The sequence below is a fragment of the Lates calcarifer genome, linkage group LG8, assembly GCF_001640805.2.
Source record: "Lates calcarifer isolate ASB-BC8 linkage group LG8, TLL_Latcal_v3, whole genome shotgun sequence".
Classification (NCBI taxonomy): domain Eukaryota; kingdom Metazoa; phylum Chordata; class Actinopteri; family Centropomidae; genus Lates; species Lates calcarifer.
Genome location: NC_066840.1, coordinates 14,569,205 through 14,584,067, shown reverse-complemented (window position 1 = coordinate 14,584,067; position 14,863 = coordinate 14,569,205). Strand labels below are relative to the sequence as shown.

General features: G+C 42.3%; 1 protein-coding gene across 1 annotated transcript; it reads right to left on the bottom strand.

Moving 5' to 3' along the window:
• Window positions 1-576: 576 nt before the first annotated feature.
• On the bottom strand, window positions 577-14,801 carry si:ch211-276i12.4 (histone-lysine N-methyltransferase, H3 lysine-79 specific). Its single transcript, XM_051072443.1, has 4 exons — window positions 5,272-14,801; window positions 3,340-4,957; window positions 1,441-1,469; window positions 577-715 (listed from the first exon to the last, which is right to left on the bottom strand). The coding sequence occupies exons 1-4, from the start codon at window positions 5,382-5,384 to the stop codon at window positions 589-591; spliced, it is 1,887 nt and encodes a 628-aa protein (XP_050928400.1). The 5' UTR covers window positions 5,385-14,801; the 3' UTR covers window positions 577-588.
• Window positions 14,802-14,863: the final 62 nt, after the last annotated feature.

Here is a 14,863-nt window from a genome sequence, read left to right as displayed (position 1 = left end):
AGTTGTTAGTTAAGGCACATGGCTACCACAAACTCTCCTAGTGAATTTGTGACAACTGACACCAAACTGGAGCCCAGTGTGAGGTGAACGGTCACTCCAGTTGCTCCAGTCTGTTGCAGAATGTGTGGTATGTGCCTAGTGGGCAGCAGCAGTTGCTTGGTGATAAATACAGACCTGACATGACTCGGTTCACAATAAGACTCTCACTGGTGACTGTGAATGGAAAATACAGATGCCCTGATTCCCCCTGTGTCTGTTGGTCGGGGAAAATGGGTCACTGCAGAACCAAACACCCACAGAAATGCACATGGGGAAGTGTGTGATCTATGTTGTTCAACCAGTATGTTCCAGGGATCAATTCATCTATAGAAACTGTTATGTAAAGCCATAGGTTGACTTGTATTGATTACCAGTGGCTCTGGAGTCAATATGTGTGCATACATAACAGCAACACCCTCTCATATAGAGGCATGTTATCCTTTATGTATTGCATCACACTATACATAGTAGAGATATTTTCCTGTCCCAGTGTGAGCAATGTATCTATCATGCATGCTGAAATTTGTTCTGGCTACGATTCCAGACCTTTTATATTTCTCCTTTGACGTGACTGAGCTCGTCTCTGGTCCTCTGCAACTCCGCCTCCAGGCTCTCGATGCAGACCACTGTCTGCAGTAAGTTCTGCTGAAGATCTGCATTTTCCTCCTGCAGTGCCCTGAGCACAGAGGGAGGATGGGAAATACTGTCACCAGAGTAGCCTTTTTGAATCCAGACTAATAGTTTAGTATAGTATATATATTATATAAATATATATTATATCTGAAATGATGATAATGAGGCCTTCTCTCATGTGCCTCCATTTTGTAAACCCATTCATTATGCATGGCCAGACAGATTTTTTTTTATGTTGAATTTTGTTTTGAACCTTTTCTTGCCAATGCCATTGCCATTTTATGTCATGTAGATATCAAACTGTATTACTAGAAAAAGGGGCTTTGATTCTCAAACAAACACTACAAATATGGCTGCTACTTATGCCAGCACTATTGTAGGTATAGAGCTGCAGAGGTCTGACAATCAACTGCGAAAACTGCATGGATTGATATGTGCGTTGTATTAAATATGGGAGGTGATCAGTATTATTTTTTGTTTGAAAACTTTTGTTTTTTGTGTTTTTGTTGTTGCTGTTGTTGTTGTTGTGTTTGGTGTCTCAACCTCAGGTACCGATTTTGTATTTTAAATGTCCTTTGTTGTTTGGTGCTTATGTTATTTTCTCTTGTGACTTATCACTAACAGCAGAGAGATGGTTATGTAAATATGCTCTCTTCACCTCTTCCTGTTCAAAACAGGCGTGGAAGGAGAGAGGATGCTCATTAAAGAGATCAATAACCACTGACCCATCATGAGACATAGACAGAGAACAAAATGAAAGTCACTCACTGGAGATGTTCGTTATCACACAGTGGGTCCTGGAAAAGAATAGAGGAAAGATAAGAGGAAAATTACTAATGCTCATAAGACACAGGAGACATTAGGTCATTTATGATATGACACAAGCTGACTTTTCATATAGTGGAGTCTGTGAATATTTGGACAGTTTTGTTTCAGCTCTGCAGCATGTTGAAATGAAAATGAAACAGTGTTTTCCACCTTTGATTTGACTGAGTTTACAATCACATTCCATGGCGTAAAATTTGACGCCCTTTTCCTACAAGTTGTTTTTACTAATCTAATAGTAATGTGAACACTCCCTAAGCACCCAGCCATTCTGTCGTGGTTTCATTTAAACTCCAGTGAGTTGGATGAAGTCCAAAACAATGAAAAACAAATCACAGTCCAAATACAAGATGCACTGGAGATATTTAAGCATGCCAACAAAGCCATTTAAAGGAAAAGGGAAACATAAAACTCATAAACTGAAGTTGCTGATTCCAGTAAAATCTGATACAGAATAAGCAACACTTGCAGTTCAGGACTGATTCCAGGTTTGGTGCTAAAGGTGAAAAAGCACAGATAAAGAAGTAGTGCAAAGAAAGTAAGAAGAAGAGCATCACAGCCCACCATATATCCATTTTTTTTGTACACACTTATCACTGTTAAGTGTTATGGGAGCTGGAGCCTGGCCCTGCATGCACTGTGTAAAAGACAGACTGGGACGCTGCTCCATTACTGAGGACATGATTGATTGAATAAACTATTGAGTTATGGCAGCCCCTGAGCCCGGAAATGGAGTCTACTAGAATCGATTGGTTCTGTGACAATAAACTGCAGCCAGAATTTTACCCTTTGTGTGTGTGTGATTATGTATATGTATGTTTGTACGTGTGATTTCACTAAACCTTTACCTGACCAGACAAACTAAGTGAGACCACATCCCTGCACAGCTGAAACATGGGAAAAGGCAATATTAGATAATGTTGTGTGTGTTTATTAGTACATAAGCGTGTGAGCCACAGCAGACTGTTACATAAGAGCAACGTGATACCAGTTCTTATCCAACCAACTCACTCTCACATTTTGTACAGCACAGGCTGCTGGTGTGATAGAGTGGTGGTGGTTCAGTGAATGTCTGAAGTGTGTTATTATTCTCTCAGCCTACATAGCTGATTCATACAACATACAGTAGCTCAGGGCAGCATGTTGAAAGCAAACAATTACACTATTTACATTGATAAATCAGGTGGTTTCAAATAGAGTTTCCCCTAAAAGCACAGGACTGTCATCTGCTGCATTGCTGAAGAATGACTCAGCTTGCAGTGCGTAGTTTGACACAGCCCACACAGCTTGTGACTCAGCTGCGCTGCCTCTGCAAGAAAGGAGCAGTGATCCATTTGTTATGCTCATCCTGTTCTTTCTACGCAGTGATACTGTCCCCTCATTGCAGTGCTATGCTTTTAAGGGCTTAATTACAGACTCACTTTACACTTAGAGTCATGAGTCATCCAGTGCAATGAATTTCTTTTTCAAGAGCATGACTCATGATAAAAGCAAAATATAATATATATATATATATAGAATATAGACATTGTAGTGGTTAAAAATTTTTACATGACACTTCTCTCAAATGCATGTTTCTATGCTGAGGTTTCTCTATCATGTAATTGATTTTATTTGACAAACATAAACAAACATAATATTAACTAGCTAAGATATATTTCTAAGGGATGGCACATAATTCCTGTGATTTATTTGAGGCTGGTGTTCATGTTTTAGGTCATGCCTTTTCTAAACTGTACTAGTGACATTTGACTTTAATTATTATGATCTAAGGCTTGAAACTTCACCTCTCTCCTGTCTTTCCTGTCTCACAGTATTAGACCGACCCTCTTCAAAACTCACCCTGCGTTGTTTAAAATGCCCCGCAGGCTGCGAATGATGTCGACCACTCTGCTCTGAGCTGTGACTGGTAGTTGTGGAGGCTGTGTCTCTGGCCCTGGAAGAATCTGACTTTGTGGACGAAGACTCAGATCCAAGGCCTGCTCCTGCACCCTGGGCTGAAGATGGAGGGGAGCCGGTGGGTCCTCGGTGCCCAGAGCCTGGGGGCACCTGCTGAGGCGGGTGCTGAGGGAGGTGCTGGGCATGTGCACTGTGGGAGGCAGCGGGCTGCTGTTTGCGGTGGTGGCGTTGTTTGGGCTGACTGGGTTCTGGGCTGGTGCTGGTGCCGTCGGTAAGATGAGGGCCACACCTGCCATATCTGTCTCCTGACACAGAGCCTCCAGTGGGCGATGGCCTCCTGTCTTTACGGCTGCTTCCGTGGTGGGTACTGTGGCCGGCAGAGCTGGGGTAGTGATGAGGCGGGGGGCTACCATGGTGGTTCCTAGCTGAATATGAGATCAGTTTGTCAGGATTGGAGCAGTCTGATTGTTTCCGAGAGCTGCTTCGAGTTGCTTTCTCCTGCCTGCTGTGTTGTTTCGGGTGCTGCTCCCTGTCCTCTGCTGAGCTCTCTCTGTGCTTCTTGGGTGGGAGCTGAGGTTTGACTGGACTAGATGTCTGGGGGACTGGGGCAGGTGTCTTTCCAGGGGTTTTATTATTGTTCACACCCAAAATGGTGAGATCTGATGGACTTATAACTTGTTTAGTTATCTCATCTAGAAAGGCTGAGAATTGCAACTTTCCTTGCATAAAGTTTGACCTGGCTCGCTCTATCTCAGCCTGAGTGATCACTTTCCCTTTCTGTCCACTAGAATCCTGTCCTTTAGAAACCCTTGGCGACAGCACCTCCATTGACTTAGCCTTGCGAATGTCAGTAAGAGGGGCCTTGTTCTTGAGGATCCCTTTGCTGGGTAGCTGGCTGGAGGACACTGCTCTCTTGGGGCCCCTGGAGACCCCTAGCAGAATGTCCTCCTCACTAAAAGCCAGGCTTCGGTTCAAACTAGCTGTCTTATACAGAGGCCCATAGTTCATGTGCGGTACCCTGGATTGTTCTGCTTCAAGATCACTCTCATTACCCTGCAGAAGGCCTTCTTCACTTCTGCTGTAGCCTCGGTCAAGACAAGAAAAACCGTGCTTTCCCCTCTGTTGGGAGCTTGCATGTGTCTCACTACAGACACTGCCTTTTTTGCCGTGTTTGACTGTGGCAAAGACGATGGGCTCGCTGCTGTCGTCTTCCCGAAAACCTCGGCGTGCCTCCAAGATGTTGGAGCAGGACAGGAAATGCTGCGGTCGCTCAGCGTGACAAAGGGAGAAGGGAGCGTTTGCCTCTGTGTACCAGGAGGAAGAAGAGGAGGAGGAAGAAGAGGAGGAAGAAAGGGAAGAGGAAGAGGCCCTGGAGAGAGTTACGGGGTTGTTGTGGTTGTAAAGTATCTCATCTTCTTCGCTGTGGTGAAACTGCTGTGTTTGGTGACGGTGATGGACATCGTGGTGAGGGCTGTCATGGAGGTAGTGACCATGATGGTGGTGGCGGTGGTGCCCATGGCTTTCATCTGTGTTTCTATCTGCGTCATCAAACACTGTGTACCTACAACACAGAAAAAGGCAAAAAAGAAAAAAAAGGGTAAGGGAAAATCAGCAACTTTAATGATGTATCTTCACCAATTAGTGCACTTACAGGACTGTGTTGTACAAGTTGTGCTCATTTACGGTTCATAACCACCACCAGTATCTGTATATTTGCTTCTGAAGGATTGATTATAAAATACACATCTTAATTTACAATTGCTTCACTACAATGGCAAATTTCAGAGTTTATATGACATGTTTTTAACTCAAACCCCCATATATATATATTTATATGAGAATATAAATCTGGCAGACTGGAATAAACCATCTTACCTGTGTGACTGAGGCTCTTGGTGATGGTGAAGGTGATGATGATGGTGGTGCTTCCGCGGCTTGATCTCGTCCGGAGCAGTGGGGCTGTGAACGGGCTTAAAGAACTTCTCCATCACCTGTCTCTTCCCTGGTGGTAGGCTGTGGATGCCGTCCTGGTTGGGTTGACTGTACAAGGAGTAGTGATGGTGATCCGTGTTGGTTCTCTGCTGTTTCCTCTGCTGGAACTGTATTTTCTTCCCTGAGCTCTATAAAGCTACTACTACTCTGTCAGCTGCAAAGATCATCACTGCAGACCAGACAATAATTTACTGCTGTTTACAGCCATTCTGACCACAAAGATAGGTACAAAATGTTTCTAAGCCAGTTGAAAAGGAGTTCAGTCCTCAAAAAGTTTGCTCACAATAGTCTCTGCTGAGGATAAATCTCAAAGTCTGTTGGATTGTTTGTGCATCTATCTATGAATAAGTTTGTCTCCCTCAGCGTCTGGCTGCAGAATAATGGAATCACGGCTAGTGAGCAGGAATGTATGTTTTCCTGGATGGTGGCTTGATTTTGCATCACGCCTGATGTAACAGTTGGATGCTCAATGAACCAGCTGAAAGAGTGGGACCTTTGTCCTTATCCAGAGTACAATCGAACCAAGCCCTTTGGAACAGGATCTATAACTGGGTTCATTTAGCCCACTGATATAACCTTCAAAAGTGATGTTTGTGCTGCTTCACACTTCATGTCTATGTTTTAAAATCTTATGTGACTTTTTTTTAAACTTTGTTATCACCAGTATTGTTATTAATATACAAAAATCATGTACAAGCATCATTCAAAGCTATTGATCTGCCCATAGTTGCCCCATTGATTTTAAGAGGTTTCCTGCAACCATTCAGCTGAGGCCTATGTAATTACATTTACTAGGGGTGAATGATATGACAGGTTGTATCATATTGTTCTTACTACAGTAGCTACCCCCTTTAATACTGTATGTTTGTTAAATAATTGTTGGCAATGTTACAAATCAGTGAGGGAGACTTACTAATTTGGTCATATTAGACCTATGATTAAGTACTTTATTTGACAGGTATTTAATCGGCAGGATTGGCCAAATTAAGTCAAGTCAAGTCAAATTTTATTTATATAGCGCCAATTCACAACAGAGGTTATCTCGAGGCACTGTACATATAGAGCAGGTCTAGACCATACTCTTTATCTTATACAATTTACAGGAGAGAAACCCAACAGATCCCACCATGAGCAAGCACTAGGCGACTGTGGCAAGGAAAAACTTCCTTTTAAGAGGCAGAAACCTCGAGCAGAACCGGACTCAAGGTGGGCGGCCATCTGCCTCGACCAGTTGGGTTTAGAATTACTCTTCTTTGTCAGGTTATTCCATTAATAAACAATTGATTTTCCAGGAAAATTACTTTATTGTGATCATTATCGTGATATACCATCAGAGAGGACTGATACAACTGTCCTCTCTATTTCCATAAACAATCTAATTATAATTACAATTGTTTATTCTTCAGAGCTTCTAAAACAGTCTACAATGCAAATTGAAACCAAGCCCATCATAATGACTTTGATTAGCAAGTAATTCACACCAAGATCTTGATCAGCTCACAGAAGTGAAGGCCTCTTTGTGACATGGTTATCACATGAAAGGAGATGCCACTTTTCCTAATGCCTCTATAGCACTGACTATATCCTGACTAACAACCATGATAGCGATCAATTCATTGCGCCCGGGAGGGGCTGAAACTCATCCAGAGGACAACTCCCCTCACCAGGGTGTTGCTGATCAATTGCATAGAGTTATCATAAGAATAGTTATATAAGGGAGGTTGCCCAGACATGTCCAAGTTACTGTAATCAATGTTGAAAAACAGTAAATGAAAACACAAGAGAGGGGCTGGGCAGATTTCATGTGCTGGGAGAGACGTGACAAATGGCATGTATTTGCACTGCACCCCCTGCTGGTGAACAAATGAAACTTCCATTCTTGCCTTTAGACCTGGTAATTTTCCACTCACACTTTCTGGCACTGGATGTTTCTGGATATTTCTAGTCTTGTCACGTACATTCTTCAGCCAGCTTTAACACCTGTAATGATCTACTACTTAAGTCCATGTTTAGCGGAACATTAAAGCCTACAATAACGTTATAAAGGCTTGTAAAAATCAGCCTACATGATACCACATGATACAGTTGTTGAAAAAATACTGCAGGCATCGGCAGCTTTTACAGCAACTATCAATCTACCAAAAAAGAAAAACGCATTATGGAACATTGGGTAGCAAGTTAAAAGGAGATGAGTTGGCTGTTTTCTATTGTTCCTCAATCACAAACAGCAAATCATTGCAGTAAAGGGGAAGTAGATCCGGCGATTCAACCATATTCTAGTTTGATCCGGTTTGTGGGACCGTGTTACACTAAAGTAAAAATTAATGCGCGCAGCCGTTCCTGTGACGTCAGCTGTTTTGGTTGTTCGTTATCTTGGTACTACAGGGTGAAAATGTGTGTCGTTATTGTTTATTACTCAACAAATCCGTGTTTCAGATATACATATATGAGATTCAAGTAGCTTTCTCGAGAAAACCACACACTACCCTCTCTTGTGTCTTCTTAAGCCATTTCAAATGAGAAGAGAACTTCGTGTAGCAGTAGTGTGTTTAAGAAAATCGTCAGTACAGTGTTTCCTCACATATTTGATTACTTAGTTAACCCTAATGGTTTGGACTGGATTCTAAACGCCAAATCAACACATGTAAGAGTTTTTGTTGCATAAAAGTGGAACTACTTTCTCCTCGGACGAATATCTCCTCTTGCAGTAGCCGAATCACCCAACCACTATAAATAGAGCGAGTGACGCCGATTCTAACCCACACGACACTGATGTTGTTTCAGCGCGTTAGGAGACGCGGCAGGTTAAATCGATCTTGTTTTTCTTCGTTTTTATACTTAGAGATTCGATCGTTAGGCTCGAAGATATGAAGATTTGCTCTTCCTAGCTTGATATTTGTGAGGTGTTTCAATTTAATGTGTTTTGATGATAGTCAGTGAGCGCTAGGCCCTGCTTTGAGGGCAAATACAGCTTCAGTATCAAGTTACGCATTGTTCTTTTGTTTTGTTTTTTTTCCAGTAAGACAGTTTGTCTTTAAACTTTTATATGTTCGCGAACAAATGCTAATGAAAATAGCCTTTACTAGCTTTTTCTGTCGACACGATTTAGCGGGCGATCTAACGTTAGGCTAAGTTAGCCGAATATAAACTAACGTTAATGCCAGCATTGTCAGAACTTGCTATGCTATCATTGCCGTCTTGTAACTATGGCAGTTAACGCTTTATGCTACAGGTCAGCACACCAGGTTAACGTTATGTATATTTTAAAGTATAGAATCCAGGTCCGTTTTCTTTATTTTCTTAAGGGCCGTTGGCTCAAGATGGATGCTGTGACGTAGAAGCTTGCAAATGTTGGCTATTGGTTGATTTGAATGACGCGTTTACGTAGCCGATCTTGTTTTCCCTGTCGTGACGCAACTAGGCACAGATGGAAAGGGAGTGATCGGGATTTTCCACATCCAGGAGGCTAGCAAAGGCCACAAAGTAATATCGAGTAACCGCAAGTATTTACCGCAAGTTCGTTAAGTAACTGAGTGTATGAGGAAAAAGGCTTGTTAATAACAAAGTAGCCATTTAGTAGTATACTGTTTCAAGTAATAAGATCGTAACTTTGAAATCAACTACGCAGAGAAGCGAGGCACTGGCGAGAGTCAAAGCAACATATCTGATTCAGAACAAAGAAATGTTACTGATACAATTAATTGCATAATTCAAGCAGGCTGGTCAGCTATTTAAAATTCATTCAGAGAGCTACTAAGCTATAAACAGCGAGAGGAATATTGTGAGAAAGGTGTAAACCATAATGTATTGTGATAACTTAAATCAGTTTTTTACAAGCTGCGTCATATCTAATATTAGTTAACTTTAAGGATGGAAGCACCAACCTGAGACTAAATATAGAAGATGACAGCTTCCTCTTTAACTAAAGAAATTAGTTTTTTCTTAAAACCAAAGAAGCAACCAAGACAATCTTTTTTTTTTCTTTTTTTTTTTTTTGTAAACTAAAACTGTAAAAATTGAAGATGAGGCCCTGGCCTCAGTCTGCAATCTCTGCCATTGTTTGGGCAAGCATCTTTAAAAAAAAAAAAAAAAAAAACTAGCTATACTCAAGTGGATTTTTGTTTATTACAAGTTTGTCCTAGAAGCAATTTTTAAAGTTCCAAGTTCCAAGAAAAAGTTTTAATGCATCTTGGAAGGAGTCAAAGCTGATATTATTAGAGCTCTAGCTGTAGCTCAAGGAGTCACAGGCGAAGATGATTCTATATGGACCTTGTTTTCTGTTATCAATTTTTTTTTATTGTTTAGAGAAGACAGAAGATTTTTTTAACTTTTTTTTTTCCGGGGGGAAATGGACTGAGTTATCGAAGGGGAGGAACGGACTTAGTTATTGTGAGGAAGAATGGACTTAGTTATTAGAGGAAGATCGCAGGACCAGCGTGGAGCGAGGCCGTGGGACACGGGGAGGACCAGAGTGGAGCCAGGCAGGACAGGACCAGAGGGCGTGGGAGGACCAGAGTGGTGCCAGGCAGTACAGGACCAGAGGGCATGGAGGGAGGAGCAGAGGGGGCCCAAGAGAGCAGGAAGCAGCTGTCGGCGAGTGTACACCAGAGGGAGCCAGAGGCGCAGGGGCAGGGTAGAAGTACAGAGTGGCCATCGCTGAAGCAGCAGCAGCAGCAGCAGCAGCAGCAGCAGTCGCAGTCGCAGTTCCAGAGCAAGCCAGCCAGTGAGAGGGTGGGACAGGGCGCACAAGTGTCTTCTAGCTTCACAAGTTTAAAGCAAGGCGTTGGTTTGTATATTGGGTAGAGGTATCTCTGTAACTTTCACAGGCATTTAGTTTTTTAACTACCTTTTTTAGAAACAATTTTTGTAGAACACAATTTCTCGCACAGCTCTCTCTTCCTCTTTTCAGGCAAGCCGTGTAAATCGTTTTGTACCGTGGTCACCCCTCCTGTTGTGCGCTGACATGAGTGTGGTGGTGTCTGCTGTGGTGAATGCCTTGATAGTGTGCTGGCGAGAGGAACATCTTATCGGACTTCTCGACCCCCTGCGATCAGAAGTAGTTCCCTCAGCCGAAGAGAGAGGCAATCCCTTGTTGTTCGATAGGTCTTCCCCCAGAGAAGTTTTCAGCATTGGAGTGTGAGAGTGGATGGTCTCCCGTGCGGCCGATTGATGTGTGTATACGGCAACCCATCAGTGCTTCAGCAGCAGTGCTTCATTGATACAGATCAGCTACATCTACCTCTTAACCCAGCAGTGAGTTATTGCATGAAAATGTACATGTGGGTGTAACTATCCTGTACATTAACTCATCATTGCCTATGCTGTAATAGTATGCAGTACTTTTGCTGTCAAAAGAAAAAATTATGTGGAAGGAGTTGATCCTAGCTGGTAAAGATTTTTGGGTTAAGGGAGGGGGGGGGGGCATTTAAAACGTGTGTCAAGTTCTTCTTTTCACAGGCCTGGCCCCCTAAAGCTGATCATCGAAAGAATCCCCCTGCGCTAGCTGCTTGGTACAAGTTGAGCCCATCTTATTAACTATAGTGCTATGGATCGGAATCATGTGCATCCACTGCGATTTAAAGAGATGTAGGAAGGTATTTGGTCTAAATCCATTAGATTCTTTGTCTGTTCTTCACTATTTGGAACGTGTTGTAAATGGGGTTTCATGCACATCTTTTGGGTAAAGGGAGGGTGGGGTGTGGGGCCTTAATCAGTCTCTTCCTAGACTTCACAGCTCCATGTTACCCAGCGCAAAATGGCTTGAATAGGAAACATCCAGGTGCACCCAACAAGATTCAAGTGGACACTTTGCTCCGCAGGATAGCAACCTCAAAACTAGTCCCCCGATGTAGCAAGAAGTTCTGTTTTCCCAGGGAGTGCGGTAACAAGTCTCTTTACTAGAAGTCATTGTAATTTTGTACAGGCTTCACTGTTTTGTGGGGTTGGGAGGGGGCTGTGTATTTGTGACTCTTGCAGATTAAGTTTTATGGCCCGCCCTTCAAAAATCTACATTCAAGCCCACGTCTACAGTTCATAAGGAAGGAATCCCTCGCGTTCAGGCCTGCGGTATTTAAATGCTTCTTCTGGAAAATAGTTTCCATCTTTGATTTGTATTCATAGTCAACCAGTTGTCCTTACTGAGGCAGTTGTACTTCTGATTCTGATTACTGTTATGCCAGTGATTGTCTTGTAGTTTGTACTGCTTCATTGTATTTGGGGAGGGGTATTGTGGGCAGAGAGGCTTTTTCCTTTGCATTTTTCAGTGTGCTGTGTCCTGTGCGCTTTCCAATACCCAAGACCATCAGGAATTCTCCTAACTCATTGTATGTACAAGTTTCCTTGCGCATCGAGCATCACGTAAGGTCACTAAATGTGTTCACCTTTCTCTTAACATTCATTGTCTGGCTAGATGCCTCCATTGCAATTCCTTTGCAATTAGTTACTATGCTTTGTATTGACAATACAATGAGTGAACTATCTGTAAAGGATTTTCTTATTGCATAATAAATGCATAGCTTGTTGTGATTGAATACAGTTTTGGTATGCATTTGTTCTTTTTGGGGGCTTGTGTGGGGGAGCTTTTCTTGTGCTTTTTCAGGTATGACTAAAGCTTGGAGCTTTGTAGAGCACGGATGTGACCTGGGCTCGAATGACATCCTTTTCAAAGTGGAAATTGAAGGCAGATAAGTTGAATCCATCAAATATTGATGTTGGAAAACAGAAAATTCTCAACCCTAGAGGGGTCACTTATCTTGAATGGGCTCAGCTGCCCTCATTGTTCTTGAATTGAAAGCAACTTGCTATACTTGATTGTAGAAATAGCACTGCTGTGCTTTCTTAACAAGATTCTTGTGATAACGGGAAGATTTGATGGACCCTCATTGATTCTGACGTTATCTGCAGTAAAGCATTTGGGTAAGGATAACAATAGTCAGTTCTATGATACTGTGAGGGGGGGCATAGGGGTGTTTCTTGTCTGCCTCTTTGATCTTACAGAACAGTCCGAAGGAAGAATGCAGTCTACCTAGGACAACACAGGAATCATCCTGCCCTTTGAAATCAACCAACACGCAGTTTGAACAAATGGAGTCAGGTTGTTTTTTGGTGAATATAGATCGGAACAATTAGCCCTCAGCTACTAGCCCTTGCGCAACTGTGCAGGTGGCAGGTTGGTCTCATTAAATAACTTGGAATCGTGCAACTGTGCGAAGTCTTCAAAATTGAAGTAGCAGAGGAAAGCTGTGCATGGTACAGCTGTAATTCGGTTTGACATGCAGCGCAAATGTGTTGCTGTAGTTTTATATTGTGCATTTGGTTTGGTTGGGCGTATCCCTACACTTCTCTTCACAGAAATCAGAGTGCAAGACTGATTCAAGCACGAGTGAAGTCTTCTAACCTGGAGCATGTAGTAAGATGTTGGCTTAATTTGTTAAAATAAACTTCTGCAATGTTGTAGTTGGAAAAATAAAAGACATCTTGGAACTGGCTTTATGTTAACCTCAGATCATCAGTAACAACAATGCTTTACTAGCATATTCCTCTTTGGCCACGGGGCCCTATTGCTTTGCATCTTAAACCATAAGATGAGTAGAACTCGAATCTTTGAGTATTGTGTGGTGGGTGTGTTGTGTAGATCACTCTTTGTTTCAGATCATTCTCGTCTGTCCACTCCGATCTCGCCTGCCTCTGAATGCAAAGCCATCTGTGGAAGCTGTCAGCGATATGAGTGTGGCCCCTGAATGAAGTACCAACCCCCCTGTGCGCTTGAGCTTAAATCTGAACCCTTGACGTCCTTCGCAGAAGCCCCGCTCTCTGTGTGTTTGTGTGTGTGCCTTTTTTCTTTTCCCTTTGGTTTCTCAGGTCAAATTGCCTAAAAATTGTCTTTATTTGTCATCTGGGATGGCCTAACCTGTGATGGAACACTGAGAATCCAGTCACATTAAGATCAAGAGCTGCAAGCTTGTCTCGCTAATACTGCATCACTTCAGTCTCATGGGTGCTAAGTTAAGTAATTTCGGTTCCCTTGATTTTTCTTTAACATACCATGGCTTAAATGTGTAACTCAACATGTTGCATGCACATCAGCTCTGCATAACATTTTATTCGTAATACCCAACATAATGTCCATGAAGTCGTTGTCAGACGTTGCAGTAGTATTTCGGTCAGGGGTTTTTTGGGGAGGGGCAACACTCTTCTCTCTTCCTTTCAGATTTCTCGTTCAGCTTAACTTTCTACTGAGCCAGGTGACTTAAAGCCCTGCAGGGAGTCATGGGATGTCTTGGTACAGCCAGCCTCTAGGGTACAATCTTTTTTTTTTCTCAGAAGAATTGAGCATCACTGAGGATGAATAGCTGTGGTAAATGCTGCTACGCCATTCGTGGTAAACAATGACCATATTGACATAATTTGTCACATTGGATGAGTCTTGGTATTACAGTGTGGGGTTTATGTGGGAGGGGGGTGGGGAGGCTTAAATTGTCTGTCTTCTTTCCATTACAGCCATAAACTTGGCAAGAAAGCCTTCTCAGATCGTTTGACCTGCGAGTCCTGCTGAATTGCAATGGGGAATAACGGCTTTGAGTATCACCAGGGATGCTGGTATCGTGGCTTTAATATGGATAAAAGGATCTGGTGGAATCAGTCATACACCAATGCAGTGTCGTGGGGAATGCTGGGGATTGGGGAAACCAGTTGTCTTCTTCTTCTAGTTTCAGCCTCGTGACCAAGAGAAAATCCCCATGCGGTGACAGGATAAAATAGCAGCCAAGCGTTTTAGGGGTTTTCTTTTCCTGGAGGAACAAACTCTTGATTTTGTTCCTCCAGGTTTTGCTTTTGCCCTTATTACAGCAACAACAAAAAGCAAAAGACTCCGGTGGTGGCACTCCGGACTTTGTCTGGACAGGGTTCAAGTCCCTGCGGTGTCTGCTTTTTTCAGTATGCTGAGCGGGGAGGAAAGCAATATAGTCATTCTAAAATCATTTCATGTCGTGATTAAGTTAGTTATTGGTTTCATAACAGGTTTTTATCAACAAAAACAAAATTGTCGTAATGTCATGGTCACAGGCTGAAAATCCTTAGTAACAGTGACATAGCATTCAAAAAAGTAGGGTGAGGGAGGGAGAAACGTGATCATTTTTAAGAATGTGTGCTCATTAAAACTGTCCTGTGTTATCCTAGCTCACAATTGAGAAACTGAAGTGTTAACTTTATTCCTTGTCTGGTTTACATGTGTCCATTGTAGTACAAGTTTGATTCTTTTGTACTGGGCTGAGCCATCCATTTTATTTATTTATTTATTTTTTTATGACATCAGTTGGGTCCGTGTTACATTAAGTGATATTTAAATTGTGTAAATATCATAACCATAAATTATGATGTACAACTTGGAAGAACTTACTAAAATGTGTTAAATGTAAATAAATATTTTCACTTACTTTCTGTTGTATTTCCATCATTGTTTGACCAGTATGGCAAT

What these genes read in the sequence shown, in the direction of transcription:
- si:ch211-276i12.4 (XM_051072443.1), bottom strand. Translation starts at nt 5,384, where the DNA reads ATGGAGAAGTTCTTTAAGCCCGTTCACAGCCCCACTGCTCCGGACGAG. An exon ending in GGCATTTTAAACAACGCAGG is followed by an intron (nt 1,470 to 3,339) that starts GTGAGTTTTGAA and finishes ATTCTTTTCCAG; the next exon opens with GACCCACTGTGTGATAACGA. An exon ending in TGTGATAACGAACATCTCCA is followed by an intron (nt 716 to 1,440) that starts GTGAGTGACTTT and finishes CTCTGTGCTCAG; the next exon opens with GGCACTGCAGGAGGAAAATG.